This window comes from Pipistrellus kuhlii, unplaced genomic scaffold, assembly GCF_014108245.1.
Source record: "Pipistrellus kuhlii isolate mPipKuh1 unplaced genomic scaffold, mPipKuh1.p scaffold_m20_p_90, whole genome shotgun sequence".
NCBI lineage: Eukaryota > Metazoa > Chordata > Mammalia > Chiroptera > Vespertilionidae > Pipistrellus > Pipistrellus kuhlii.
This window is the reverse complement of record NW_023425596.1, coordinates 633,207-658,700: the sequence shown is the minus strand read 5'-3', so window position 1 is coordinate 658,700 and position 25,494 is coordinate 633,207. Positions and strand designations below refer to the sequence as shown.

General features: G+C 53.7%; 1 protein-coding gene across 6 annotated transcripts; it reads right to left on the bottom strand.

Annotated features, from left to right (window-relative positions):
• Window positions 1-1,365: 1,365 nt before the first annotated feature.
• CEACAM19 (CEA cell adhesion molecule 19) lies at window positions 1,366-25,227 on the bottom strand. 6 transcript variants are annotated; one of them, XM_045578202.1, is made up of 7 exons: window positions 25,028-25,226; window positions 19,401-19,769; window positions 15,495-15,645; window positions 14,707-14,753; window positions 13,439-13,524; window positions 12,683-12,772; window positions 12,015-12,085 (listed from the first exon to the last, which is right to left on the bottom strand). In XM_045578202.1, the coding sequence occupies exons 1-7, from the start codon at window positions 25,080-25,082 to the stop codon at window positions 12,032-12,034; spliced, it is 852 nt and encodes a 283-aa protein (XP_045434158.1). In that variant the 5' UTR covers window positions 25,083-25,226; the 3' UTR covers window positions 12,015-12,031. The 6 variants fall into 6 exon arrangements, with proteins under 6 accessions (XP_045434156.1, XP_045434154.1, XP_045434155.1 ...); XM_045578198.1 differs by lacking the exons at window positions 12,015-12,085; window positions 12,683-12,772 and adding an exon at window positions 1,681-1,872 and having other exon boundaries at window positions 25,028-25,227; XM_045578199.1 differs by lacking the exons at window positions 12,015-12,085; window positions 12,683-12,772 and adding an exon at window positions 1,681-1,872 and having other exon boundaries at window positions 13,439-13,520; window positions 14,706-14,753.
• Window positions 25,228-25,494: the final 267 nt, after the last annotated feature.

Here is a 25,494-nt window from a genome sequence, read left to right as displayed (position 1 = left end):
GGGAAAAGCGGAGGTGGGTTTCGGTTTGGCTGTTGGTGGGTGGGTGGGTGTGGTGCCTGGGGACAGGGAGTGGCAGAGGAGACACACAGGTTTGGGTGGAGCCGATGCCCTCAGAATCTGGGGGCTGAGTCTGGGGGCCCCAGAGAGGGCGGGTGAGGCAGATGTTTGGGAAGCCCCCAGTAGGGGAAGGCAAGGGGGTTGTTGCTGGGGGGAAGAGGAAGGAGGCACGAATGCCCAGGTAGCAAGACGGGGCCTGGCTTACCAGTGTTGTGGCTGGGGCCCAGCTCCGGTTTCTCTGTGGTCACCATCCTGGGGTGAGGGGAGGAACCAAGGTTAGCGCAGCGATGTAGGGAATGGGGGGAGGGTGGAGAGAGGCCCAGGGGAGCCGGAAAGCCCTCCAGACCCCAGAGAGCCATGGTCCCTGCTTCTGAGTGAGCCAGGACGAGGCCTGTCCCTGCCCCATAATCCCCTGCCACACAGCCCTTCCTCAGTTTCCTCAGCCTCCACCTTATGCCAACGAGCAATGTTCCCCCAAAGTCACCATTTATGCAGACTATCTGAGCAATTCTGCTCCATCCACCTGCTCACCATTTCCTTAATATTTCTGAGTCCTCCATTTGGTATAACTATGTCACTGTCTAACTGGACCGTAGCCCTCACCCAACCAATGGGGGTCAGCCAAAGCAGTGACCTCACCACCTATTCCCAGGCCCCATAAATCCTTTGTTCCGTAGAAGCCCGCTCTCTCCCCCACCGCTGCGTCGGTGTATGTGGGGCTGAGCTCGGACTGGTTCGAAATAAAAAGGCTCCTTGCTTTTGCATCGGACTCGGCTCCCTGGTGGTCTTTGGGGATCAGGACATCTGGGCATAACACATCTGGTCCACAATGCCTCCCTCACGGACTGGCCGCCGCCCATGGCCGGCTACCACCGCAGCCTCCATCCCGGGCCGCCCCGATTTCCCTCCCCCCTTCCCCACTCCATGCAGAGGGAGGCCACATCTGGTGGCTTTGCGTGCCCACCACCCACTGCAGTTCCTGGGCAATAGCCTCTGGCTTTCCGCTGGGGAGCCCCTCCCCACGCTCAGTCCCTCTGATCACGTGAAGCTGGTCTATGTCCCGCCCCAGGGCTGCAGGAACAGCCCAGCTTCGGCCAATGGGAGTATAGCAGCACCGGCCACAGTGCCTGGTCCATGCAAGGACCTGAGATTGAAGGCTGCCCTCTGCCTTTTTCTTCTTTCTTTCTTTTTAAAATATATTTTTACTGATTTCAGAGAGGAATGGAGAGGGAGAGAAACATCAGTGATGAGAATCATTGATCGGCTGCCTCCTGCACGCCCCCCACTGGGGATCGAGCCAAAAACCCAGGTATGTGCCCTTGACTGGAATTGAACCTGGGGCCCTTCAGTCTGCAGACCGATGCTCTCTCCACTGAGCCAAACCAGCTAGGGCTACGTTAATTTCTTAGTTTCCCCACTCTCTCCCCTGTCAGAGCATCCCTCCAGGAGAGCATTTTCTCCCCTTTGTTTCTTGCCAAAGATGCAAGATCTAGACCTGTGCATGGCCACACAGACTGTTTATTGCTGAATAAATGAATGAATGAGTGAATAAATGAGTGAATTATAAGCCAGTGAAGGAAGGGGGAGGGGAGGAGTCTGCTTTTCCCAGCCCAGGGCTTAGGCCAGGCTGCTGGAGGGCTAGGTGATGGGCGGGTGGCACATGCAGAGGGTGAGCAAGAGGAGGGGCGCTGCAGGTTTCCTGTCCCCGCTGGGCACCGGCCTGGTCCTGCCTGGTCCCTGGGGAGGCCTGGCGGGGACTCTCCAGGGGGTTGGCACCAGCTGGCAGTAAGGGGCAGGGGCGGGGTTCAGCAGGTCCTGGGGAAAGAGAGAGAGACGGACTGTTGTTGGGGTGAGAGTCGGGGGAAGACAGAAGAACCAGCTAGAGACTGGGAGACACAGCGGGAGACACACCCACACAGAGGATGGCAGCCGAGACGGAAAGAGGCTTAAAGACACGGAGGGACCAGGAGAGCCAGAAAAAGGGGCAGATGGAGAAAAAGAGGTGAAGGAATGACAGATATAGAGAAGGATGAGAAGACACAGAGATACAAGAGGTGCCAGGAGATAGTTAGGGAAAGATAAAAGGAGGGAGGGAGCCGAAACTGGTTTGGCTCAGTAGATAGATCTGCGAACTGAAAGGTCCTGGGCTTGATTCTGGTCAAGGGCCTGTACATTGGTTGCGGGCACATCGCCAGAGAGGGGTGTGCAGGAGGCAGCTGATCGATGTTTCTCTCTCATTGTTGTTTCTAACTTTCTATCCCTCTCTCTTCCTCTCTGTAAAAAATCAATAAAATGTATTTAAAAAAAAAAAAAAAAAAGAGGGAGGAGAGAGAGAGGGAGAGGGAGAGGAAAATGGAAAGGGTGAGGGAGAAAGAAAGAGAGAGAAGTGGGTAGGGAGACATACACAGAGATCAGCAGACAGACTCGGAAGGACAGAGAAAGAGACAGAGACCAGGGGCAGACGGGGGTGGGGGTCGGGGTTGGGGGGGTCTGAAGGGTTGAGGCCCGGGCGGAGGGATGGGCTTGACTGCTGTGCTCCCCTGGGCCAGCCCTTCCCTCTCTGGGCTGGTTTCCTCCTGGGGAACTCACAGCCTTGGACCCTGAGTGAGGGCAGCCCCTCCCAGCGGCTTCCTGACCCCTGTGCACTGGCTCCTCGGGGTCCCCCCACCCGCCTGCCTTCCCGCCTCGCACCTGGTAGTGCTGGTCCTCAGGCGCTGGCTGCAGGGCCGGGGGCTCCAGGGCCTGGGGCTCCAGGGCCGGGGGCTGTGAAGGAAGAACACAGGTGAGCCAGGCCCGGCACCTCCCCCCTCAGCCCGGTGGTGTCATTCCCGGTCCCCATGCCCCGCCCTGCGCCTCAGTGTTCTCCTCTGAGAAATGGGTGAGAGGGCACCGCCTCCCGCAGCCTGACCGTCCCCCAATAACGCCAGCCTCCCCGCCAGCGCGTGGCTCCACGTTTTCAGTCTTAGCTTCTTAGGTTTTTCTCCTCTTACTCCATTTCGTTCCTATTTTCTGGAGCCTCCCCCTGAGGGGAAAGGGACTCTATGCTCCGGGCAGGAAGCAGGGACCAGAGGGAAGCGGAGCCTCTGGGCCCAGACACAGCGGCCTTGGCGCTGCTTCCCTCCAGCCGCCTTTCCTCTGGCCTTTACTATTTTTAAAAACATATCTTTATTGATTTCAGAGAGGAAAGGAGAGGGAGAGAGAAACATCAATGATGAGGGAGAATCACTGATCAGCTGCCTCCTGCACGTCCCTAAATGGGGATCAAGCCCACAGTCCTGGTGTGTGCCCTTGACTGGAATTGAACCCGGGACCCTTCAGTGCGCAGGCCGACGCGCTATCCACTGAGCCACACCAGCCAGGGCTCCTCTGGCCTTTGAACAAGGAGGATGCTGGAGGGCAGCACAGCCAGTGGAGGGGAGGCGCCAGGGCGGAGCGGGCTGGGTGAGAGGTGGGGCTCACCGAGGCGGCACCCATGGACCCCGGGCCACAGAGCAGTGACACCACGAGGACCGGAGACCGCACCGTCTCATAGATGTCCCCACCGGAACACAGGGCAAGGGGAGGGACAGCTGACAGGTGGTCCGCAGGCAATAGGTTAGAGTTTGCAATAGGAGCAATGAGATGCTAAGAGTCCTCCTTCAGCCAAGACCGGTTTGGCTCAGTGGATAGAGCGTCGGCCTGCGGACTGAATGGTCCCGGGTTGGATTCCGGTCAAGGGCATGTACCTTGGTTGTAGGCGCGTCCCCAGTAGGGGGTGTGCAGAAGACAGCTGATCGATGATTCTCTCTCATTGATGTTTCTAACTCTCTATCTCTCTCTCTTCCTCTCTGTAAAAAATCAATAAAATATATTTTAAAAAATAAATAAAAGTTTTTTTTTTTGTTTGTTTTATTTTTAAAAAAAGAGTCCTCCTTCTCCAGTCTCTACGAACCATGCTCAGAAATCTTAAATGTGCCGAGACTGGTTTGGCTCAACGGATAGAGCGTCGGCTTGGGAACTGAAAGGTCCCGGGTTCGATTCCGGTCAAGGGCATGTACCTTGGTTGCGGGCACATTCCCAGTAGAAAGTGTGCAGGAGGCAGCTGGTCGATGTTTTTCTCTCATCGATGTTTCTAACTCTCCATTTCTCTAACTCTCCCTTCCTTTGTGTAAAAAAATGAATAAAATATAAAACAACAAAATAAAAAAACACAGAGTTTAAATGTTCATTTATAAAAAAAAATTTTAAAAAAAGAAATCTTAAATGTGCTGCTAAGCTACTGTTTTTACCAGAGAATAAATTTTCTTTGCACAGGCAAAAAATGCAAAGAAAACAGGAATAGCTGCATAAACTTATGCAAATTAATGACTTTGCTGAGAAATCATTTATTACCAAATTTTCTCCAAATCAAATATCAATATAACAGAAAGCACTTACTAGAAGTCATTCCTGGTATGGTTGCCCCATGTTAGGCCCTGGATTCATGGAAACTGGCACCATACCTGCAGCATTTGGTAGCCTGTTTAGTATCCGTAGCCTTGTCATTCGTCTTTCTTCTTCTTCTTCCCGGATTCTATTGATCTTCTCAGATAGCAGGTGTTCGTATTCCTCCTTTATAAATTTTGGAAATAAAATAGAGATGAGGGAAAAAGAATTATCATTTAGTAACAGAAAACACGAATTAAGAAGAGATTTTTAGCTGCACTTAGTGGGCAGAAACCAAAAGTGGGAAAAACCTAATCTACTTTTGTGGATCATTCCAAACATGAGCTCATTCTGGAATGATCATGTGAAAAGCAGCTTCACTATGAATCTCTAAAATAAGTATGACCTCTCCAAGTCGGTTTACAAAGAATGTTCTGGCAATTGACAGCACATGCAAAGACTACGCTACGTATTTTAAGAAGTGCCAATTTAGAGAGGAAAGTTCAACCGATTCAGAAACTGCAATACTACTCGACTAAGCAGCTGATTCGCCATATTCTAGTGAAAAAGCACAGAGCTGGAAACAGCTCAATCACTTCCTAAGTTGACAGAAGAATCCAGATAAAGTGCCACATGAGTGGACTGTATTACTGAGAGGAAACATGTAAAAGTCTTGATGATGTACACCGTAAGAAAATTACTTTATCTTGACTATGCACAGTGAGAATAAGAGGATAGCTGAAGGTATCCTCTGAAGTATACATTACAAAGAGGAATAAACACAGCACCATTTCTGACTTTCTATAGAAAAAGAACAGGTGCTCACGCGACTATTTGCAGATTCATACGCGTCCCCTTCCTCTCTCCGGGCATATGCAATTGTGTTTTCCATCCGTGGGTCTTCTAAAGCAGCAGGATCCGGAACAGGAAATATGGCTTGAACACTAAGAACAGAGAATCCCAACACTGTTATATCACAAAAGCTTTTTGAACTCATCACAGAAATATACTGCACTTTAAATCTTCCCCTCATTTTTGTACAATGTTCACATGAAATAAAATGCCAAAGTGAGGGGTGACCCTGGTGAGTGTGGCACAGTCGGTGAGCGCTGACCTGTGCACCAGAGGAACATGGTGTGATTCCCCGTCAGGCACATGCTGGGGTTTTGGACTTGATCTGTGTGGGGTGTGTAGGAGGCAACCAATCACTGATTCTCTCTCATCACGATGTTTCTCTTTCTCTCTCTTCCTCTCTAAAATCAATTAAACAACATTTAAAAATAAAATAAAGGGAAGGGGTGGAATGTATCTAATATAAAATACTGACCAAGATGAAACTGTCCTTTTGTGGTAAACAAAAGGTTTTCCTGATCAGAATAAAATGACTCCATAAAAATACTCTCTGGCCCTCTCTATGACTGTAATTTGGAACAAACAAATTATATTGTACAATTTGCATAAATGAAGTGAGGAAAGCTGACCTTTGGTACATTATCAATTATCAATAGCCTTCAGATCCTTCTACTCTCCCAAATTTACTCCGGTCAGTAAATCATCACTATGAAATCTTAAATATAAAAAACTTGAGGTGGACGGGGCAGAAATGGATCATAATTCTGCTAAAGTCTTTTACTCTCAGGTCATTTCCTATAAAATGCTTGGCACTAGTATTCCTAATTGACAAATATGATTTCAAGCTACTAATTTTATCATTTGGCCATCTCATGTTCAGTTTAATAGTACTTGAAGGCCAAAACTGGTTCAGCTCAGTGGATAGAGTGTCGGCCTGCGGACTGAAAGGTCCCAGGTTCGATTCTGGTCAAGGACATTGGTTGCGGGCACATCCCCAGTGGGAGGTGTGCAGGAGGCAGCTGGTTGATGTTTCTCTCTCATTGATGTTTCTGGCTCTCTATTCCTTTCCCTTCCTCTCTGTGAATAATCAATAAAATATATATTTTTTAAAAATGCAGAAACCGGTCTGGCTCAGTGGTAGAGCGTCGGTCTGCAGACTGAGGGGTCCCAGGTTCGATTCCGGTCAAGGGCATGTAAGTTGGTTGTGGGCACATCCCCGGTGGGGGGTGTGGAAGAGGCAGCTGGTCGATGTTTCTCTCTCATCGACGTTTCTAGCTCTCTATCTCTCTCCCTTCCTCTCTGTAAAAAAATCAATAAAATATATTTTTAAAAAAAGTTTAAAAAAATAGTACTTGAAGATCCAGCAGAGGAAGAAATAAGTGGAAGTTTAGATGAATACTTGAGTTGGTAAAAATAAATAAATAACAGCAAGTCAGATGATCAACCTCAAGTAATTATCTCTGTTCATTAAGTAAAAATGTGGGTGGAATGAACGAAATCTCTCTATTAAGTGGAGAAAAGACTATCAAAGACTGTTTTCTCCAAAAATGAAAATGCTGTGTGTTGAAGTGTAAGTTCTATAATCAGAGAGGTCTAGAAACGTCGATGAGAGAGAAACATCGACCAACTGCCTCTTGCACACCTCCCACTGGGGATGTGCCTGCAACCAAGGTACATGCCCTTTACCAGAATCAAACCTGGGACCTTTCAGTCCGCAGGCCGAGGCTCTATCCACTGAGCCAAACCGGTCCTGGCAAGCCTCTATCTCTTTGATACTGCGTGCATTCCATTTTCTCACTCCACCTGCCTTTCCCCTCTTTATCCTGACAAGCACTCTTTCAATAAGACAGTGTTTATGAGGCAGAGTACCTGAAATATATAAACTTTCCAACAAATAGTGCGAACTATTCCACAAGTTATTGACATATATACTATTGGAGGATCAGAAACACATCCTACCAGATTTAACTTGTCAACATAACAAAAGCTCAGGGATAACAAAAAATTCTTGCCACATTCTAATGAGGGGAGACCTAGGCTTTCTTTTGAAATTACGAATTTTGTAAAAGCAGTAACAATAACATGTGTAATTTCTAACTAATATATTTACTACTGTCACTAGGCAGAATAGTTAAAGCTGAGATACTCCTAACAAAGACGACGAGAAACTTGAGAAGCAGAAACTAAGAAGCAAGAGAGCCACACGCGCAGAAGCATTTTAGCAACAAGAGCCAGGGAGAGAAAAATCAATAACATTCCTCCGTGGTTAAGTGCCTGGCAGATTAGAAGCACACTTACATGGTAACTCTTCATGACTACGACATGCACACATCTTACAGTTCGTGAACAAGCTCTTCTCGAAAACCCTGAGTAACATCTTCATGCCACTGATTCCGAATTCCAGGGTTGTCTGGTTGAGGAGGATCATGGTTTGCTTCCCCGACATTTCCATTCATCATGGGCTTTCCAAAGGAGAAATAGTTTAAGTGAAGATGACAGGAGCAAGATCTCCTTTAAGTAGCGTGTTAAGTGTCGATTGCAATGGGTTTAACACACTGTGGCAGGTCTATTTATCACATAAAGAATTCGGGGTGGGGCTGTTTTGGCAAGAAGCCTCTTTTGTTAAGTTTGTCAAGGGCACATCCCAGTTAGGGGGTGGGGAGGAGGCACCTGGTGCACCCCGCCTCCCTAACGGACCCCATGTCCTCGCGGCCCGCCGTTTTCCGGGAGTGCTGGTCCACCGGGATTTTCGGGGAAAAGAAAGAGGGAGCGGCCCTCCAGCCCCTGGGAAAGGGGCCGCGCCCGCCGCCATCCTCCCCGCTTCCCCGGCCCGGTCCGCGGCCCGAAGGCCCGAAGGCCCGGGCGGCGCTCGCGGGGAGGAGGCGCGGTCTCCCTCCTCTTCCTCCCCTCGGACTCCGTTCCCCTCCCGGGAGGAAGCGAGGCAGCGAGAGGGAGACCAACCTGTGAGTGAGGGCTGCCTTTCAGAGCGAGGAGCGGCTGCGGTCCGCCAAACCCCGACGGAGAAGCAAATGGCTGAGCCGCAGGTTGCTCAGGTGTGTTGCGTGACGTGCGTCGGGGCGCCGGCACGTCCGGCCGCGCCCCGTTTCCCTGGAGACGGACCGGAACCGGGCCCCACAGGCCACCCTCCACGGGGATGGGCTACCCAAACGGAGGCGGCGGATTGTGAGGGTCTTGAGGCCCCGCTCTCACGGTCTGTGTTCGCACTGAAAACCGAGACCGAGCGAGCTTTTGCCCTCCTGCCCCGCGGCGGTGTCTGTCCTCCCCGAGTTCACAGCGAGGGCACCTGCGCCACCGAGTGACGGCCCCGCCCCGGCCTTGGCAACGCTTTGTTTTAACTAAACAGTCGGGTCGCCCTGGTCCGCACTGGTTCCAAGGCGGCTGCTAGGTGCCGGCCGGTGCGGTCCCGGCGGGGGAAGACCGGCGCGCGCGTCCCGGGAGGCGGACGCGGAGGGGGGAACCCCCCGCGACGCCGGCCCGGGCCCGCCCGCCGCCGCTGGGGCGTCCCGGGAAGGGCCCGGCCCGGCTCGCGTCGCTGCCGCCGCCGGCGCCCCGGGTGTCAGGCCCCGCGGGAGACCTTCCCCCGCACCCGACGCCGCTGGGGGGGCCGCGCCACCGCCGCAGCCTCGACCCTGCGCCCCCCCCTCTTTCCCCCTCCCCCGCGAAGGGAGGGAGGAGAGAGCGCGGGGTGGGAGGGTTGCGCCCACGCTTGCAGGGTGCGGCGCCGGGGCCGAAGGGCCTTGCCCGGGCGCCTAGTTTAGCCGTGGCGCGAGCTCAGCTCCGCTTCGCACCCCAACCTGACCCACCCAGCCCTTCTAGGCACTCGCATTCCACAGCCTTTTAAAGTTTGAGAATAGGTTGAGATCATTTCGGCCCCAAGACCTCTAACCACTTGCTTTACCGGATAAAACTGCGTGTCTGCGAGAGGGCCAGCTGAAATATGGTAGCAACCATACTTGGGTAAAAACTGCTGTTTGAATTTTAACCCATCTAGTCTGGCTCCTGCACCTGATTAAACACAGGATAGTTACCTCAGCTTCCAGGTCTCCACCTGCAGGCTAAGGCAATTTTCCTGTGCCTGGGACTAGAACTACAGGAGATTGAATCCCACTGACTGAGTGGCTTCAAGGATAGAAACTGTAGATAACCTTTAGACCACATGTGTCAAACACAAGGCCCGCGGGCCAAATCCGTCCCGCCAGGCCTTGCAATGTGGCCCGAACCGCGCTGTCATCACTGCACTCTGCTGAGTTTCCATCACAATGACAGTTTATGACTGTTCAGTAAACCATTCGGCCCGAGATTTAGGCTGGATTTTAGATTTTGGCCCCTTCTCTGATTGAGTTTGACACCCCTACTTTAGACATTAACCGCTCAGCTCTGCTTCTGTACTATCTGCTTTCACAAGATAGGGCCACATTCCAGTGTCCAGCAGGATGTGGCTGGGAACGACCCTGTGGGCTGTTCCCAGCATTTAGAATTTATAATTCAGAACAAAGGAAAATTCTTGTGGTTTAGACCTTTAAAAGGCCTGCCTACCCCTGGAACTGTGCGGTCATGTGGAGTCCACCTGCATGTGGTGCTCTTGCGGATGTCCTGGCCAGTTTTTCAATAAATCCTTACCTGCTTTTTTTAATCAATCATCAGCCTCTGGTGGCCTTATTTTGAACCCAGGGTTTGGCCCCACAACACCAGCCATCCCGAGGGAAACTTCGGAAGGAACCGGCTACTAGATGGTTCTTTGCACTGTCAGGACCGCTCTGACCTCCTCCAGTTCCCTCTGGCTTCGCCCTGCCCGGCACAGTTCACTGTCTTTCGGGTCCTAACACGGGTGCTCACGCTCCCCCTCCTGGCGGGGCGGGTGATGGTGTGCCCTCGGGGACTGGAGAGGCCTCGGGACCCCGCCTCAGCCCACTGCCCGCTGGGGGCCTTCGCCTTCATGGCGCCAGGCGGCTTTCCTGCGAGTCCCAGACTCCTTGGTCCACATTTCAAGACGGGTCAGGTGGGTGATCGGCATTGTTTTGCTGCACTGTGTGACGCCTTGCAAACCCCCTCCCCCGCTTCCCCAGGGCCCCACGGCAAGACTCCCTATTATTTTTACTCCCTTTGCTTTAGCCTCTGTCCACCCTGTCTCTCTGTCTTTCCCCCAGGCATACCCCTCCCTCCCTACCCCCCATCCCGCTCCTTAATCATTTCCTACCCCTGATAGAAGGTGTCAGCAGACAGACAAGTGAAATGATGAAGGTTGTGCTCTGGCTTTTTCTTTCTTTTTTTCTTTTTTTCTTTTAATATATTTTTATTGATTTCAGAGAGGAAGAGAGAGGGAGAGAGACAGAAACATCAATGATGAGAATCATCAATCGGCTGCCTCCTGCATGCACCCCATGGGGACTGGGGATCGAGCCCGCAACCCGGGCATGTGCCCTTGACCAGAATCGAACCTTGGACCCTTCAGTCCGCAGACGGATGCTCTAGCCACTGAGCAAAACCAGCTAGGGCTACGTTAGTTTCTTAGTTTCCCCGACTCTCTCCCCTGTCAGATCATCCCTCCAGGAGAGCATTTTCTCCCCTTTGTTCCCTGCCAGAGCAGCAGGATCCAGAACTGGGCATGGCCACACAGCCTGCTTATTGCTGAATGAATGAATGAGTGAACTAAGGGCCAGAGATGGGGCTCCCATTTGGGAGTGGGGGTGGGATGGGGTAGAAAAGGCAGTCCTGCCCTGAGGGATTTGGTGAGACCCAAGGTGGGGGCAGCGGGCGGAAGAGGGCCAGGGCCGCAGGTTAGAGAGGGCTGGGACCCGCCTGCGAGGGCGGGGCTGAGGCAGCCCTCGTCACTGCCCAGGACTGTCCCCTGGGCCCCAGCCCTGGGAGGCCAGCCCTCCTCACTGCCCAGGACTGTCCCCTGGGCCCCAGCCCTGGGAGGCCAGCCCTCGTCACTGCCCAGGACTGTCCCCTGGGCCCCAGCCCTGGGAGGCCAGCCCTCGTCACTGCCCAGGACTGTCCCCTGGGCCCCAGCCCTGGGAGGCCAGCCCTCCTCACTGCCCAGGACTGTCCCCTGGGCCCCAGCCCTGGGAGGCCAGCCCTCCCTGCATGTGTGTGTGTGTTGGGGGGTTGCCCTGCCCCCAGGGGAAGGGGCCGGGAGGGCAACCAGGAAGTGTGTGTGTGTGGGGGGGGTGTTGTTGGCTGACAGGCCTGAGTCCCCCCAAGTGGGCGCCTGGGAGGTCTGGCTGGAGGCATGCCCCAGACCACCCTCCTCACCCCCAAATATCCCAGTGGAGGAGCGGGGGGGGGGGGGGGGGGGAGTAAGCAAGAGCCTGCTTTTCCCAGCTCAGTGGTCGGCAAACTGTGGCTCACGAGCCACAATCGGCTCTTTGGCCCCTTGAGTGTGGCTCCTCCACAAAATACCACGGCCTGGGCGAGTCTATGTTGAAGAAGTGGCGTTAGAAGAAGTTTAAGTTTAAAAAATGTGGCTCTCCAAAGAAATTCCAATCGTTGTACTGTTGATATTTGGCTCTGTTGACGAATGAGTTTGCCGACCCCTGTCCCAGCTCAGGGCTTAGGCCAGGCTGCTGGAGGGCCAGGTGATGGGCGGGTGGCACACGCAGAGGGTGGGCGAGAGGAGGGGCGCTGCAGGTCTCCTGTCCCCGCTGGGCACCGGCCTGGTCCTGCCCGGTCCCTGGGGAGGCCTGGCTGGGACCCTTCAGGGGGTTGGCACCAGCTGGCAGTAAGGGGCAGGGTCAGGATTCAGCAGTTCCTGGGGAAAGAGAGAGAGAGAGAGGGACTGTTGTTGGGGTGAGAGTCGGGGGAAGACAGAAGAACCAGCTAGAGACTGGGAGACACAGGGGGAGACACATCCATATAGAGGATGGCAGCCGAGACGGAAAGAGGCTTAGAGACACGAGGGACTGGGAGAGCCAGAAAAAGTGTTTGACCTGCTCCAAACCTATCAATAAGAAGCTCAAGACCCTGAACTAGCACCAGCCTGTCTTCCTTCAAGGGAGGGGGCGACATAGATGAATGAATGAGAGAGAAAGATTCAGAGAAGGATGAGAGGACACAGAGAAACAAGAAGTGTGAGGAGATAGAGAGTTGAGAGAAAGATAAAAGGAGGGAGGGAGGGACGGAGGGAGAGGGGGGGGTAGGGAGACATACCCGGGGATGTGCAGACAGACTCAGGCACAGAGAGGGAGACAGAGACCCAGGGGCAGACGGGGGTGGGGGTGGGAGGTCTGAAGGGATTGAGACCCTGGCAGAGGGATGGGCCTTGACTGCTGTGTGCCCCTGGGTCTTCCTGACCCCTCTGCACCAGCTCCACGGGGTCCCCCCACCCTCCTGCCTCCCCGCCTCGCACCTGGTAGTGGTGGTCCTCCGGCTGTGGTGGCTGCGGTGGTGGGGGCTGCAGGGGCGGGGGCTGCAGGGGTGGGGGCTGCAGTGGCGGGGGCTGCAGGGGCGGGGGCTGCAGGGGCGGGGGCTGTGAAGGAAGAACACAGGTGAGCCAGGCCTGGCATCTCCCCCCTCCCACTTCCTCCCCCCCCCCCTTTCTGCCCGGTAGTGTCATTTCCCTTCCCCAGGGCCCCGCCCTGCGCCTCAGTGTTCTCCTCTGAGAAATGGGTGAGAGGGCACCGCCTCCCGCAGCCTGACCATCCCCCAATAACGCCCAGCCTCCTTGTCAGCACGTGGCTCCACGTTTTCAGTCTTAGCTTCTTAGGTTTTTCTCCTCTTACTTCATTTCGTTCCTATTTTCTGGAGCCTCCCCCTGCGGGGAAAAGGACTCTATGCTCTGGGCAGGAAGTAGAGACCAGAGGGAAACGGCCCTCGGTCTCAGAGAGGAAGGGAGCGAGAGAGAGAAACATCAATGATGAGGGAGAAGCATTGATCGGCTTTATCCTGCATGCCCTCCACTGGGAATTGAGCCCACAATCCTGGCATGTGCCCTTGACCGGAATCGAACCCGGGACCCTTCAGTCCGCAGGCCGACGCTCTATCCACTGAGCCACACCGGCCAGGGCTCCTCTGGCCTTTAAAGAAGAAGGATGCTGGAGGGGCAGCACAGCCGGTGGAGGGGAGGCCCCAGGGCGGAGCGGGCTGGGGGAGAGGTGGGGCTCACCGAGGCGGCGCCCAGGGACCCCGGGCCATGGAGGGGGGACGCCAGGAGGACCGGGGACCGCACCGCCTCATAGATGTTGTCGTCACCTGGAGCAGAGGACAAGGGGAGGGACAGCTGACAGGTGGCCCACAGGCCCACTCGGCTGCTATCGGCACCCATTCATTCATTCACCCAACAGTGGTGCGAACCCCTCTCCCCGCCCAGCAGAGACGAAGGCAGCCCGGGCTCGCAGTCCAGTGGGGGGACAGACCTGCCCTGGAGGGCTGTGGGGAGGGCTTCCTGGAGGAGGGACCATCTGAGACTGGGAGAGAAGTGAGAGCTATGCACAGGCCACAGGAGTGCATGCAGAGGCCCAGCAGTGAGAGACCCGCCATGTTTGTTGTTTGTTTGTTTGTTTGTTTGTTTGTTTCCCCTTCTCCCTCGCCAGGATATACTATATTGATTTTATTTTTATTTTGTTTTTAATTTTTTAAATTGATTTCAGAGAGAAACAACATTGATGAGAGAGAATCATTGATTGGCTGCCTCCTGCACGCCCCACACTGGGGATTGAGCGCACAGCCGGGCATGTGACATTGATTTTAAAGAGAGGAAGGGAGGGAGACAGAAACATCCACTGATTGATTGCCTCCCAAACGCATCATCGCGACCAGGGATCGAACCCAAAACCTAGGTAGGTGGTCTGACCGGGAATCGAACCTGCAGCCTTTTGGACAATGCTCCAACCACCTGAGCCACTGGGTCAGCCCAAGCCTGCCGTGTGTGAGGAACTGTAATGGGTCTGTTGAGTCTGGATGTGTATATATTTGTTCTGTTCTGCTTGTATGTTTGAGGATGGGGATGTCATAGGTGAGAGGTGAAGCCAGGAAAGCCAGTGGGGGCTGGCGTATGGGAGTCCTTGAGAGGCAGGTTGGGGAGCCCGGACTTCATCCTCCGGCACTGGGGAGCCATGGAGGCCTTTGAGTAGAGTGACACGGTTAGAACGAGGAGCTGGGAGTGGGGTGTGGGAAAAGGAGCGGAGGTGGGCTGAGGCTGTTGGTGAGTGTGGTGTCTGGGGACAGAGAGTGGCAGACACTGAGCAGGAGATAAACAGGTTTGGGTGGAGCTGATTTCCTCAGAATCTGTGAACTGAGTCTGGGGGCCCCAGAGAGGGCGGGTGAGGCAGGTGTTTGGGAGGCCCCCAGTAGGGGAAGGCAAGGGGGTTGTTGCTGGGGGAGAAGAGGAAGGAGGCACGAATGCCCAGGTAGCAAGACGGGGCCCTGGCTTACCAGTGTTGTGGTTGGGGCCCAGCTCCGGTTTCTCTGTGGTCACCATCCTGGGGGTGAGGGGAGGAACCAAGGTTAGTGCAGTGATGATGTCAGGGGGGTGGAGAGAGGCTCAGGGGAGCCGGAAAGCCCTCCAGACCCCAGAGAGCCATGGTCCCTGCTTCTGAGTGAGCCAGGACGAGGCCTGTCCCTGCCCACGTCTCTTCCCCCATAATCCCCTGCCACACAGCCCTTCCTCAGTTTCCCCAGCCTCCACCTTATGCCAACGAGCAATGTTCCCCCAAAGTCACATTTATGCAGACTATCTGAGCAATTCTGCTCCATCCACCTGCTCACCATTTCCTTAATATTTCTCTTTCGGCCCCGCACCCTGAACCTGCCCGGTCCTTCCTCTGCAGCCGTTGAGCTGAGGGGGGATAAACCTGGAGCCACCGGGGCCTTTCTCATCACGCCTGGGAATGAAGCCCCGCAGAGGAAAGCAGAGCTGAGAGATGTATGGAGAGTTTCCTGACAAAGTTGAGTCCCTGGATCCAGCCGTACCTGAAGCTCATGTAGGACCAAAACACTTGCTAATTCTCCGTAAGCCAGTTGAAGCCTCGGGGTATAGTCCCCTGCAAAGCAGAATCCTGCCTAATACCGGACAGAAAGAGCCTCTCACCTCAGGAGTTCCAAGCTTTGGTGAGACTGTGTAGGAGCCAGAGGATTCCTTGTGGAGAATCAGTTAATGGGATGGGGTGAGAGGGGGTTGGGGAGGAGACAGAAGGGACGCAGAGTGGCCCGGGGCCCTGTACCTGTGCCTCTGGCCCCTCCTGCCTCTCGTCACCAGGAGAAAGGCAATGCTGCCGACGAGGAGGGACGCGGCGGCCAGGGACCCGATGAGGATGGCAGCCACGACCTCCGTGCTCATGGGCAGGCGTGTCACGGGCAGCTCCGGGGACTTTTCTGAGGAGGAGGAGAGCGATCATAGAGCACCGATGTGTCACTGCAGCTTCCCACCCCGGGCTCTCTCTCCCGCTGCACAGAGAACCCAACATGCCAGCAAGGTTGTGGCTCAGAAAGGCTGTGGGTTCGATTCCCTGTCAGGGCACGTGTGGAAGGCAATTGATGTTCGATGTTTGTTTGATGTTTCTCTCTCACATCGATGTTTCTCTCTTTGGGGGGGGGGGGGGACTATAGGGGACTCAACTTGAAGGGTTCTCAAACTCAGCATGCCAGATTTGGGACAAAGCCTACCTGACTTTTAACACCCACTACGAGGGCCCCAGCCTTTAGTATCAAGTTGGACACTTATGTCCTGACCTTTCTGGGCAGCTTAGTTCATAGACTCTGAGGTCAGGATCCTGGGGTTCGAGTCCCTGCTTCCTACTGGCTATGCTGAATGTGGGCAGATTGCTCAACCTTTCCGTGCCTCAGTTTTCCCATCTGAGAAATGGGGATAATACGAATACCTCCCTTATAGGGTTGTTGTGAAGATTGAATGAGTTTACACACACACACACACACACACACACACACACACACACACACCCCTCAATTCTCCAACAAAGCAGACTCTATGCCATTGACAGAGGAGGCACAGAGAGGTGAATGGCCTTCCTGAGGGCTCACGGTGAGCGATCACACTGGGCCGCCTGGGCTAATAGCCGCTCTGTGTGGCTTCTAAAAGACGGCTGAGTCCTCGGAGCCCTGGAATGGTGGGGATGAGCTATGTCAGGCTCTGAGCAGGTCAAGACTGTCATTTCCAAATGGACTAGAGCCTCTCTCTCTCTCTCTCTCTCTCTCTCTCTCTCTCTCATATTCAAATTAATAAATGTTTGCATATTTCATCCATCTCCCTAGAAGTTTATCTGTTCAAAGTGTTCAAAACCCACTTTAAACTTTATTCTTGTCACGGGGGGAAGCGGATAGCCTGTGCCCAGTCTTGCCTGGTATTTGGGCACGTTCAGAAGTAGTCTCCATCCCCAGGGAATGGCTAAGTTAGACGCGTTTTGCAGATGTACAATCCAAGGCCCAGGGGGTCTGTTTGGGCAGAGGCTAGAAAGCTGTTTCCTTTTCCAGAAGCTGTCCCAGCCACTTTTCCCCTTCCAGCTTACCCAATCCCCAGAACAGCCCGTACAACTCAGGGGCTTCCCTGAGTGACTCAGGAGGTGGGGCAAGACCGGCTGTGTTCTGGCTCAGGGAGACTCCCAGCGCCTGTCCTTCCCCCTCCTCTCACTAATCGCCCCATCTTCCCACAGTATCCAGAGCCACCTGCTGCCCAGCCCACCAACCCACTGGCATCCCCCCAACTCCCTTCCTCACTCTGCTGGTCGTCCGGCCTCCGCCCATGCTGTCCCCTCTGCCTGGCATGCTCTCCCCCTGTGCTGTACCTCTTCCTCACTTCCCCATGTCAGCTCTTCTGGAATCTCTCTGATGAACCGGCCGAGGAGAGTCCAGACACACCTTTTCCTCATGGCTGGCTTCCCAGAAGAGCATACGGGTGCAATGAACTTTGGGAAAAATAGTAACTCACAGGCTTTTCGGAGGGATTGAACCCAACCCCAGTTCTGCCTTGGGCCTCATTAACATATTCCCCAATCAGTAGAGACCCAGCCCTTGCCACAGCTGATTGGATCAGGATGGGCAGCAGTACAGATGCAAGCTGACCAGAACTCTCCATTCACGTGGCCTAAGTCTGTGGTCGGCAAACTGCGGCTCTCTGAGCCACATGCGGCTCTTTGGCATTCAGAGATCATAATAATCTGGCCACTCAGTGTATTATGTTCCACACACGGTGGTAGATGTTGGATGATAAAAAGATGAGTATGTTCTATTTCTCTCATTTTGAAGACTTTCTCTCCTAGGGAGACCACCATGTGAACTGATATATTAGAATTCATTATGAAATTCACAGAGGTAACTTTGGGGACATAGATGATGAGTGATCGAGTCTGCTTATTATTGGCCCCCCCCCCCAGCTTCTTTGAAATATAATTGACATATAACATTTAAAAAATATATTTTTATTGATTTCAGAGAGGAAGGGAGAGGAAGAGAGAGATAGAAACATCAATGATGAGAATATTAATCGGCTGCCTCCTGCACACCGCCTACTGCGGATGGAGCCCACAACCCTGGCGTGTGCCCTTGACCAGAATCGAACCCAGGACCCTTCAGTCTGTAGGCTGACGCTCTATTCATTGAGCCAAACAGGCTAGGGCGACTATAACATATCCTGGAGGTTTTTACAGCTAAAAATGAGTTCCTCTAGGGCAGTGATTCTCAACTGGGGTGACTTTGCCCCCGGGGGACACCTGGCAACGTCTGGAGACAATTTTGGTTCTCCTGGCATCCGGTGGGGAGAGGCCAGCGATGTGCTCCGTGGCCCACAGGGCACAGGAGAGCCCCTGCGGTAAAGAATCAACCAGTTCAGCCGAAATCGGTTTGGCTCAGTGGTAGAGCGTCGGCCTGCAGACTGAAAGGTCCCAGGTTCGATTCTGGTCAAGGGCATGTACGTTGGTTGCGGGCACGTCCCCGGTAGGGGGTGTGCAAGAGGCAGCTGGTCGATGTTTCTCTCTCATTGACGTTTCTAGCTCTCTATCTCTCTCCTTTCCTCTCTGTAAAAAATCAATAAAATATATTTAAAAAAAAGAAAAAGAATCAACCAGTTCAAAATGTCACTAGTGCCTGGCAAGGGTGGGGACCGTTTTTCTCCCAAGGGCCACTGGGACATGTCTAACATCATGTGTGGCAGTAAGAAATCATCCACTGAAAAATCAGCGCCCTCCACACGGCTCAGTGGTTGAGCCTCGACCTATGAACCAGGTGGTCACAGTTCAATTTGCCTGGGTTTTGGGTTCGACTCCCAGTAGGGGGCGTGTAGGAGGCAGCCGATCAATGATTCTCTCTCATCATCGATGCTTTTATCTCTCTCTCTTTCGCATCTCCTCTTTGAAACCAATAAAAATATATTGAATAAAAGATCCACCCATTAGAAAAAAAATAGCCTGCTGTATTTTGTCAAACAATTAACTCATCCCTAGTGCCTTGGCAGGGCCCGGACCAAATGGTTTCAGGGGTCTTAACAGCCCTCTGGCCCTACATGGTCCACCCCTGCCCGAGGGCATGTTTACAACAGTAACTGCCCCAAGAATGGCAGCCGCTGCTGCTGTCCAGTACCTTGTCTCTTGTGCTTTGTCCAGAGCGGATTCATAAAAAAACACTTGCTGTGTGAGTATGAAGATTGCACTCTGGACCGGGCATACCCTAGGTTACATGTGTCAAACACAAGGCCCCCGGGCCAAATCCGTCCCGCCAGGCCTTGCAATGTGGCCCGCACCGCGCTGTCATCACTGCACGCCGCTGCGTTTCCATCACAATGACAGTTTATGACTGTTCAGTAAACCATTCGGCCCGCGATTTAGGCTGGATTTTAGATTTTGGCCCCTTCTCTGATTGAGTTCGACACCCCTACCCTAGGTGCTCAATAAATGTTTCGTGAATGAGCGCGTGTGAGGAGTAAGTGAGGTGGTCCCCTCGCCAGGTCTGTCTCTGTGTCTGTCCTTCAACAGATGCTTTGTCAGCTCATGCCCTTGGGGAGTAAACGCCTTCAGAGCCTGGCTCGCAGGAAGTGCTCCATCCACGTGTGTTAAATAGAGGACGTGTTTGCACCGGGCCCAGGAGCCTCCCCACGTCCGCCCCCAGCCCCCAGCGCTCACCGGGCACCTGGACCTCCGTCTTGGCCCGCATGGTCCACTCGGGGTTGATGTGGACCTCCACGTGGTAGGTGCCGCTGTCCCTGGGCTGGGCGTCGCGCAGGAGCATGGAGCCATTGGGGAAGCCCACGATGTCACGCTGCTCCATGGCGCTGCCATCCCTCTGGGGCCGCGGCAGGTCCGGGATGTAGGTGAACAGCCTTGTGCCTCCGTCCGTCTCCTCCCCCCGGTACCAGATGAAGTCCTGGAAGGTGTCTGGGATGCCCTGGACAGACAGGAGGACGTCCTGGTCCTTTTGAGGTCGCTCCGGGATCTTCTGGATGCGGAGGGCTGCCCAGGAGCCTTGGGGGGCCCAGAGGGCCAGGACGGAGGCTGCAGGGAGTGACAGGGAGGCCTGAGATGGGAGGTGTGTTGGGCAGGAACCATAGCATTCTCTGCCCTGTTAGTCCTCCGCTGAGGGAAAGAGCTCTCTCTCTCTCTGAGTATTGCTCTTTGGGAACAGTGCTGGAATTGATTAGTAATGTCTGCCCTGGGTTCCGGAGTGGAGACGTGGGTGTGGATGCCACAGATTTGCCATCCTGTTGGTCCAGGAGGTTTTCTGCCCTGAGATGCTGTGTGGCCTGCTTCTAAGCACTGGGAGTCTCTGAATTCATTACTTCATTCATCTAACCCAAGCATGTCAAACTCACAGCCCGTGGGCCGCAAGAGGCCCACAATGAACATTTTTGCAGCCAAGCCAATATAACAGTATGTAAGAAACGTTTTAATAAAAATGTCATAACTTAATTTTTACAATATCCTGTTATAAATAATCTATATAAAAGGCTAATATGCTGTGTCCTTCCCACCTTCCGACTGGTTGCTATGACGCACACTGACCACCAGGGGGCAGATGCTCAATGCAGGAACTGCTATGATGGGCACAGAGAAATGGCACCATGGATCTGGCACTCACAAAGCAACAGTTGGCTTTCCCCAAGTGGGACACAGGCCCTGCCACCACCCTGGAGCAACAACCCATAAAATCACAGCCAATGCTGCCGAGATCCCATGGTGCGAAATGCAGCCCATACATAGCCCAGTTTGGAAACAGTCGCTGTGGGTGCTGGGTAATGACATCACATGGCAACACCCGGATTTCTCTCCCTAGCGACTAGCCTCCTTGGAGTTCCAGGAACATAGGAGAAAACATTTTACACTTCAACCAAATGTCTGTGAAGCTTTTTTCCGTGCCTCATCTCATTTGATCCTCACAGAAGTCCTGGAGTAGGTAGATAGGAGACTCAGTGGAATCCTATTTTATTTCCATTAGCCAGAAAACTGAGATTTAGAAAACTTAGAAACTTGACCTGACTGAAAAGAAGAAAGAAATGGTGGGCCTTGAGAATGACTTCAGGTTTTCTCACTGTGCAGAATATAGTCAAACACTGCTGCAGTTACATATTTTACCCTTTGTTCTCCCTGCGTGATCTATAGTGATAACCTGCTTTGTGTTAATATTTACTGCTGTGTTGCTGACAACTACGTGAAACATACGTTGGAATGCTTCACTGGGCTGGCAAAAATTTAGCTACGTCAGAAAGCAGGTCTAATTAAACACGTTTGTTCTATATCTATAAAAGGCTAAGTTGACTCGCACATTGGCAATACATGTAAAGCTCTTGCTGGCACCAATCCCACGTGTGTGTTTCGATCTGTCATTATCGATCATGAATTTGGTTGATACTTATAAAGAAAGGGTGAATAGTGATATTAAAATATTCTAATTAATTTCCTTTCAACGTGCACAAATTCATACACTGGGGCACTAGTTATTAATAATGAACTACAGTATCCGATAATGGCTGATTACTATAATCATGTTGCATTCATTTCCCTTATGCACCGTATGTGCAGGTGCACCATTTCTCTCCACTAATACCAGCAGCGAATATTTTAGCAGCCGACTGCCACATCATTAGTCTTGGACTGACTTGTTTGGTGTGCACAACAGGAAATATTTTGCTTTTGGAGAACAAGAAAAATAGGTTTATTTGCATTATGCTTATTAATTTGTGCAGTTATTCAGTGTCTGGTATGTTCACGCTCAAGAAAAAATATTAATTTTTATTAAAATGTTCTATTCTTGAGGATGATCTAAGATGGCTGCTCGGGTAGACACCTAACCGCAGCAGCACACAACAATTTCAATGGAATACAACTAAAATGTAGAGTGGACCTTGCCCAGAGCTACAGGTAGTCGACTGACTGAAAATTTTACAACAAGAAGGAAAGAGAAAACCAGAAGGAAAATCAGAGGAGCTGAAAAAGCCTAAGGTACGGAGACATGCTGCATGCCCGCACGCACGCAGGCGCAGAGAGGACGCAGTCGGAGAGGAGGAGAGGGCTGGGTGCTGCCTGGCGTTCCCTAGCAGGAAGGAAATAAAACCCCCAGCCTGGGCTGAACCCCCAAACCGGCAGCGCTGAGCCCCAGATATGGGCCAGACCCTGGGGACCCAGGCTCAGGCAGGGGGAGACGGGGCTGTGAGGCGGAATCCCAGGGAGCGGTGAAAAGCAGGGCCCCCGGAGTCGCACGCACATTGCGCGCAGAGGACTGAATGTTGACTCTGATGCTGTATTGCCCTCCCAGGAAGAAACAAAGCCTCTGGCGGCGCTGAGCCTCAGTCCGGACTGCTCTGAACTCCAGTTCTAGGCCAATCCCTGGGGACCCAGGCTCAGGCAGGGGGAGACGGGGCTGTGAGGTGGAGTCCTGGGAGAGCGGCGAAAGGCCGAGCCCCTGGAGTCACGCACACTGCGCACAAGGGAAGGAATGTTGACTCTGATGCTGGATTGCCCTGGAGGGAAGGAAACAGGAGCGCCCCCAGTTTCAACTGCTCTGAACCCCAGTCCTAGGCCAGACCCTGGGGACCCAGGCTCAGGCAGGGGGAGATGGGGCTGTGAGGTGGAATCCCAGGGGAGCGGCGAAAAGCGGAGCCTCCAGAGTCGCACACACTGTGCGTAGACGCGCACAATGCCTACAGAGGACAGAATGTTGACTCTGATGCTGTATTGCCCTGGCGGGAAGAAACAAAGCCTCCGGCGGCGCTGAGCCTCAGTCCGGACTGCTCTGAACTCCAGTTCTAGGCCAATCCCTGGGGACCCAGGCTCAGGCAGGGGGAGACGGGGCTGTGAGGTGGAATCCTGGGGGAGCTGCGAGAAGCGGAGCCCCCGGAGTCGCGCACACTGCGCGCAGAGGACAGTCTGTTGACTCTGATCCTAGACTCCCCTAGCGGGAAGGAGAAAAAAAGCTTCAGACTGGAGGAATGCGACAAGGAGCAGGAGCCCCTGCCGGACACCGGCCAGCCGGGCACCAGCAAGGAGCTGGGCAATGGGGCCCCCAGGGCGGGGGTGCCCCTGAGCCTTCGACCACTGAGCGCGGGCAACGGAGCCAAGGCCAGGGGCTGCTTCCTGGGCGGCGCCGACCCCCTGCAACAGGCTGAAGCAGCGCAGGAGCCCGCGGAGAACAAAGGGGTGCCACAGGCCAACCTGCTGAGCTCCCAGGACAAGGAGGAAGAAACCAAAGAAGTTCTCAATGTGAAGAAATCAAGTGAGAGCAAAAGATAGTAAAATTACTTAAGAAAGAATACAAAGAAGATCTTGAAAAATCAAAGACTAAGTCAGAACTCAACTCACCAGCCAACATTGCAACATAAATGCGTTGTTTTTTTTTTGTTTTTTTTTTTTTAAAAGGACAGAATGTTGGAACAGCGGTGGCCAGGCCTAGAGTGGCCAGGTACAAGGCAGTGGCAGCTGGGCCCGGAGCAGCAACGGCCAGACCCCAGAGCAGCAGCAGCCAGAACCAGAGCATCAACAGCCAGCACTGGAGCAGCCAGACCTGGGGCAGTGGCAGCCAGGCCTGAGGCGGAGGCGGCCAAGCCCAGGGTGGCCAGTCCAGGAATACCCAGACTCGGAGTGGCTGGGCCCGGAGTAGCTGGGCCCAGAGCAGCTGGGTTGGGAGCAACCAGGTCCAGAACAGCAGTAGCCTAGCCCGGAGCATCCAGGCCAGGAGCGGCCAGGCCCGGCCCGGGGCAGCCGGGCCCAGAGCAGCCGGGTCGGGTGCGGCCAGGCCTGGAGCAGCGGCTGCCAGGCTGGGAGAGGCCAGGCCTGGAGCAGTGGCTGCCAGGCTGGGAGCGGCCAGGCTGGGAGCGGCCAGGCCCGGAGCAGCCGGGTCTGGTGCGGCCAGGCCTGGAGCAGCAGCTGCCAGGCTGGGAGCAGCCAGGCCCGGAGCAGCGGCTGCCAGACTGGGAGCGGCCAGGCTGGGAGCGGCCAGGCCCGGAGCAGCCGGGTCGGGTGCGGCCAGGCCCGGAGCAGCAGCAGCCAAGTCCAGAGCAACTACAATAGTTAGCAGCAGTGACCAGACCTGGAGCAGCTGGTTGTGGAACGAACCAGAGCAACAGAGGCCAGGCCCGGAGCATCCAGGCCTGGAACAGCTCGCTCCTCGCCTGCCCCTGCCCCACGGCTGCCTCTCAGACATGGCTGGAAACTTTTGCGGGAACTTGAGGGTCTGCTGAATCAAGTGATGAAGGCTTAGATCTGGATGTGTTGAGTTAGTATAGGGCTGGGGTGTTGATCTGTGAGTGCCTTGGGTGGGGCCTGGATGAGGCTGGTTGACCTATTTGGAAATGTCTTTTGTGTGAAGTGTATCATTGGGCATGTGGAGGTATTATTGATATGAGAAAATGCTGAGTAACTGATTTACTATCTGAAAAGGGATTTACTATCGGGGAAAGGGAGGGAGGAAGAGACTGAACATAAACTGTGCACCTATGGATGAGGACAATGGGGGATGGGGAGGGGGCGGAGGGTGGGGTGGGAACCTGGTGGAGGGGGGAAGAAATGAGGAACTTTTGTAATAATATGAACAATAAAGATTGATTAAAAAATAAATAAATAAATAAATAAAATAAAATAAATAAAAAAATAAAATGTTCTATTCTTTTATGTTACCAACGACTCATTTATTTCAGTCCTTTGTATTCAGCATGTCTCCATCGAAATAAACCTACGTTTCTATGAAAATTGAAGCTTTGGCTGAAACTGGTTTGGCTCAGTGGATAGAGCGTTGGTCTGCAGACTGAAAGGTCCCAGGTTTGATCCCGGTCAAGGGCATGTACATTGGTTGCAGGCACATCCCCATTGGCAGGTGTGCAGGAGGCGGCTGATTGATGTTTCTCTCTCATCGAAGTTTCTAGCTCTTTATCCCTATCCCTTCCTCTCTGTAAAAAATCAATAAAATATTAAACCTTGTCTATTTGGCCCGTGTTAGCCTTTGCCTTTGACATGCCTAATCTAACCAATACTTATAAGCACATATATTATTTCTGCTAAAATGCCAATTATACTCGGTAAGTCTAAAATTCCCTTGATATCTAGGCCCTGGTTCGCAGCAGGGAACGGAACACACAGATAAATTCCTGCCCTCATGATCCTAATATTCTAGAACATTCCCTAGATAAAATGGTGATGGGGGTGTGACTCTGCTCCTCCCCCTTTCACCCTCCCTGACAACGTTTCCTTCTCCCAAGGGGGAACCCCACGGCCTGGGCTGAGGCCCAGCGGCCCGCCTGGGCGTTGGGGGCGCGTGTCCCTACCTGAGAGCAGGAGGCCCTTGGAGAAGTGGCACAGGGTCCCCACAGGCATCTCCATCTCGGCGTCCTGTGGAGGTGCCACCTGCTGGGCACCGAGGGGGCTGGAGGGCGGGCGGGGCCGTCTGCAGTGACCGGCTCAGCGAGGACCCTGGGGGAGCCTCCCAGACACGGGGCAGCCGCCAAGCCGGCACCCTGCACCCTGTGCTCAGGCTCCTGAGCTTCCCCTGTGCTACCCGGGATGCCCGTGCCAACACCGGTTGGACCTGTTCCTCAGAGACTGGGGAATGTGCTGGGGTTTCCCGGTACTGCTCCCTGAGCCCTTCCATCCTTCCCTGCTCAGCCTGACTGTCAGGAGCAGTGATTATAATGGCAGTGACAGTGGCTTCTGGTTCAGCAATGCCCCTGCCCTTCCCAGGCCTGACACGCACTACTGCCTCCTTCAACATCTGCCATGAGTAACCTTCCCATTT

Bases quoted from the DNA above. Each gene is read 5' to 3' on its own strand.
- CEACAM19 (XM_045578198.1), bottom strand. From the start codon at position 25,082: ATGGAGATGCCTGTGGGGACCCTGTGCCACTTCTCCAAGGGCCTCCTG. The intron at 15,646-19,400 runs GTGAGCGCTGGG...CCTCCTCCTCAG, and splicing joins GACGGAGGTCCAGGTGCCCG to AAAAGTCCCCGGAGCTGCCC. The intron at 14,754-15,494 runs GTACAGGGCCCC...CCTCACCCCCAG, and splicing joins AGGAGGGGCCAGAGGCACAG to GATGGTGACCACAGAGAAAC.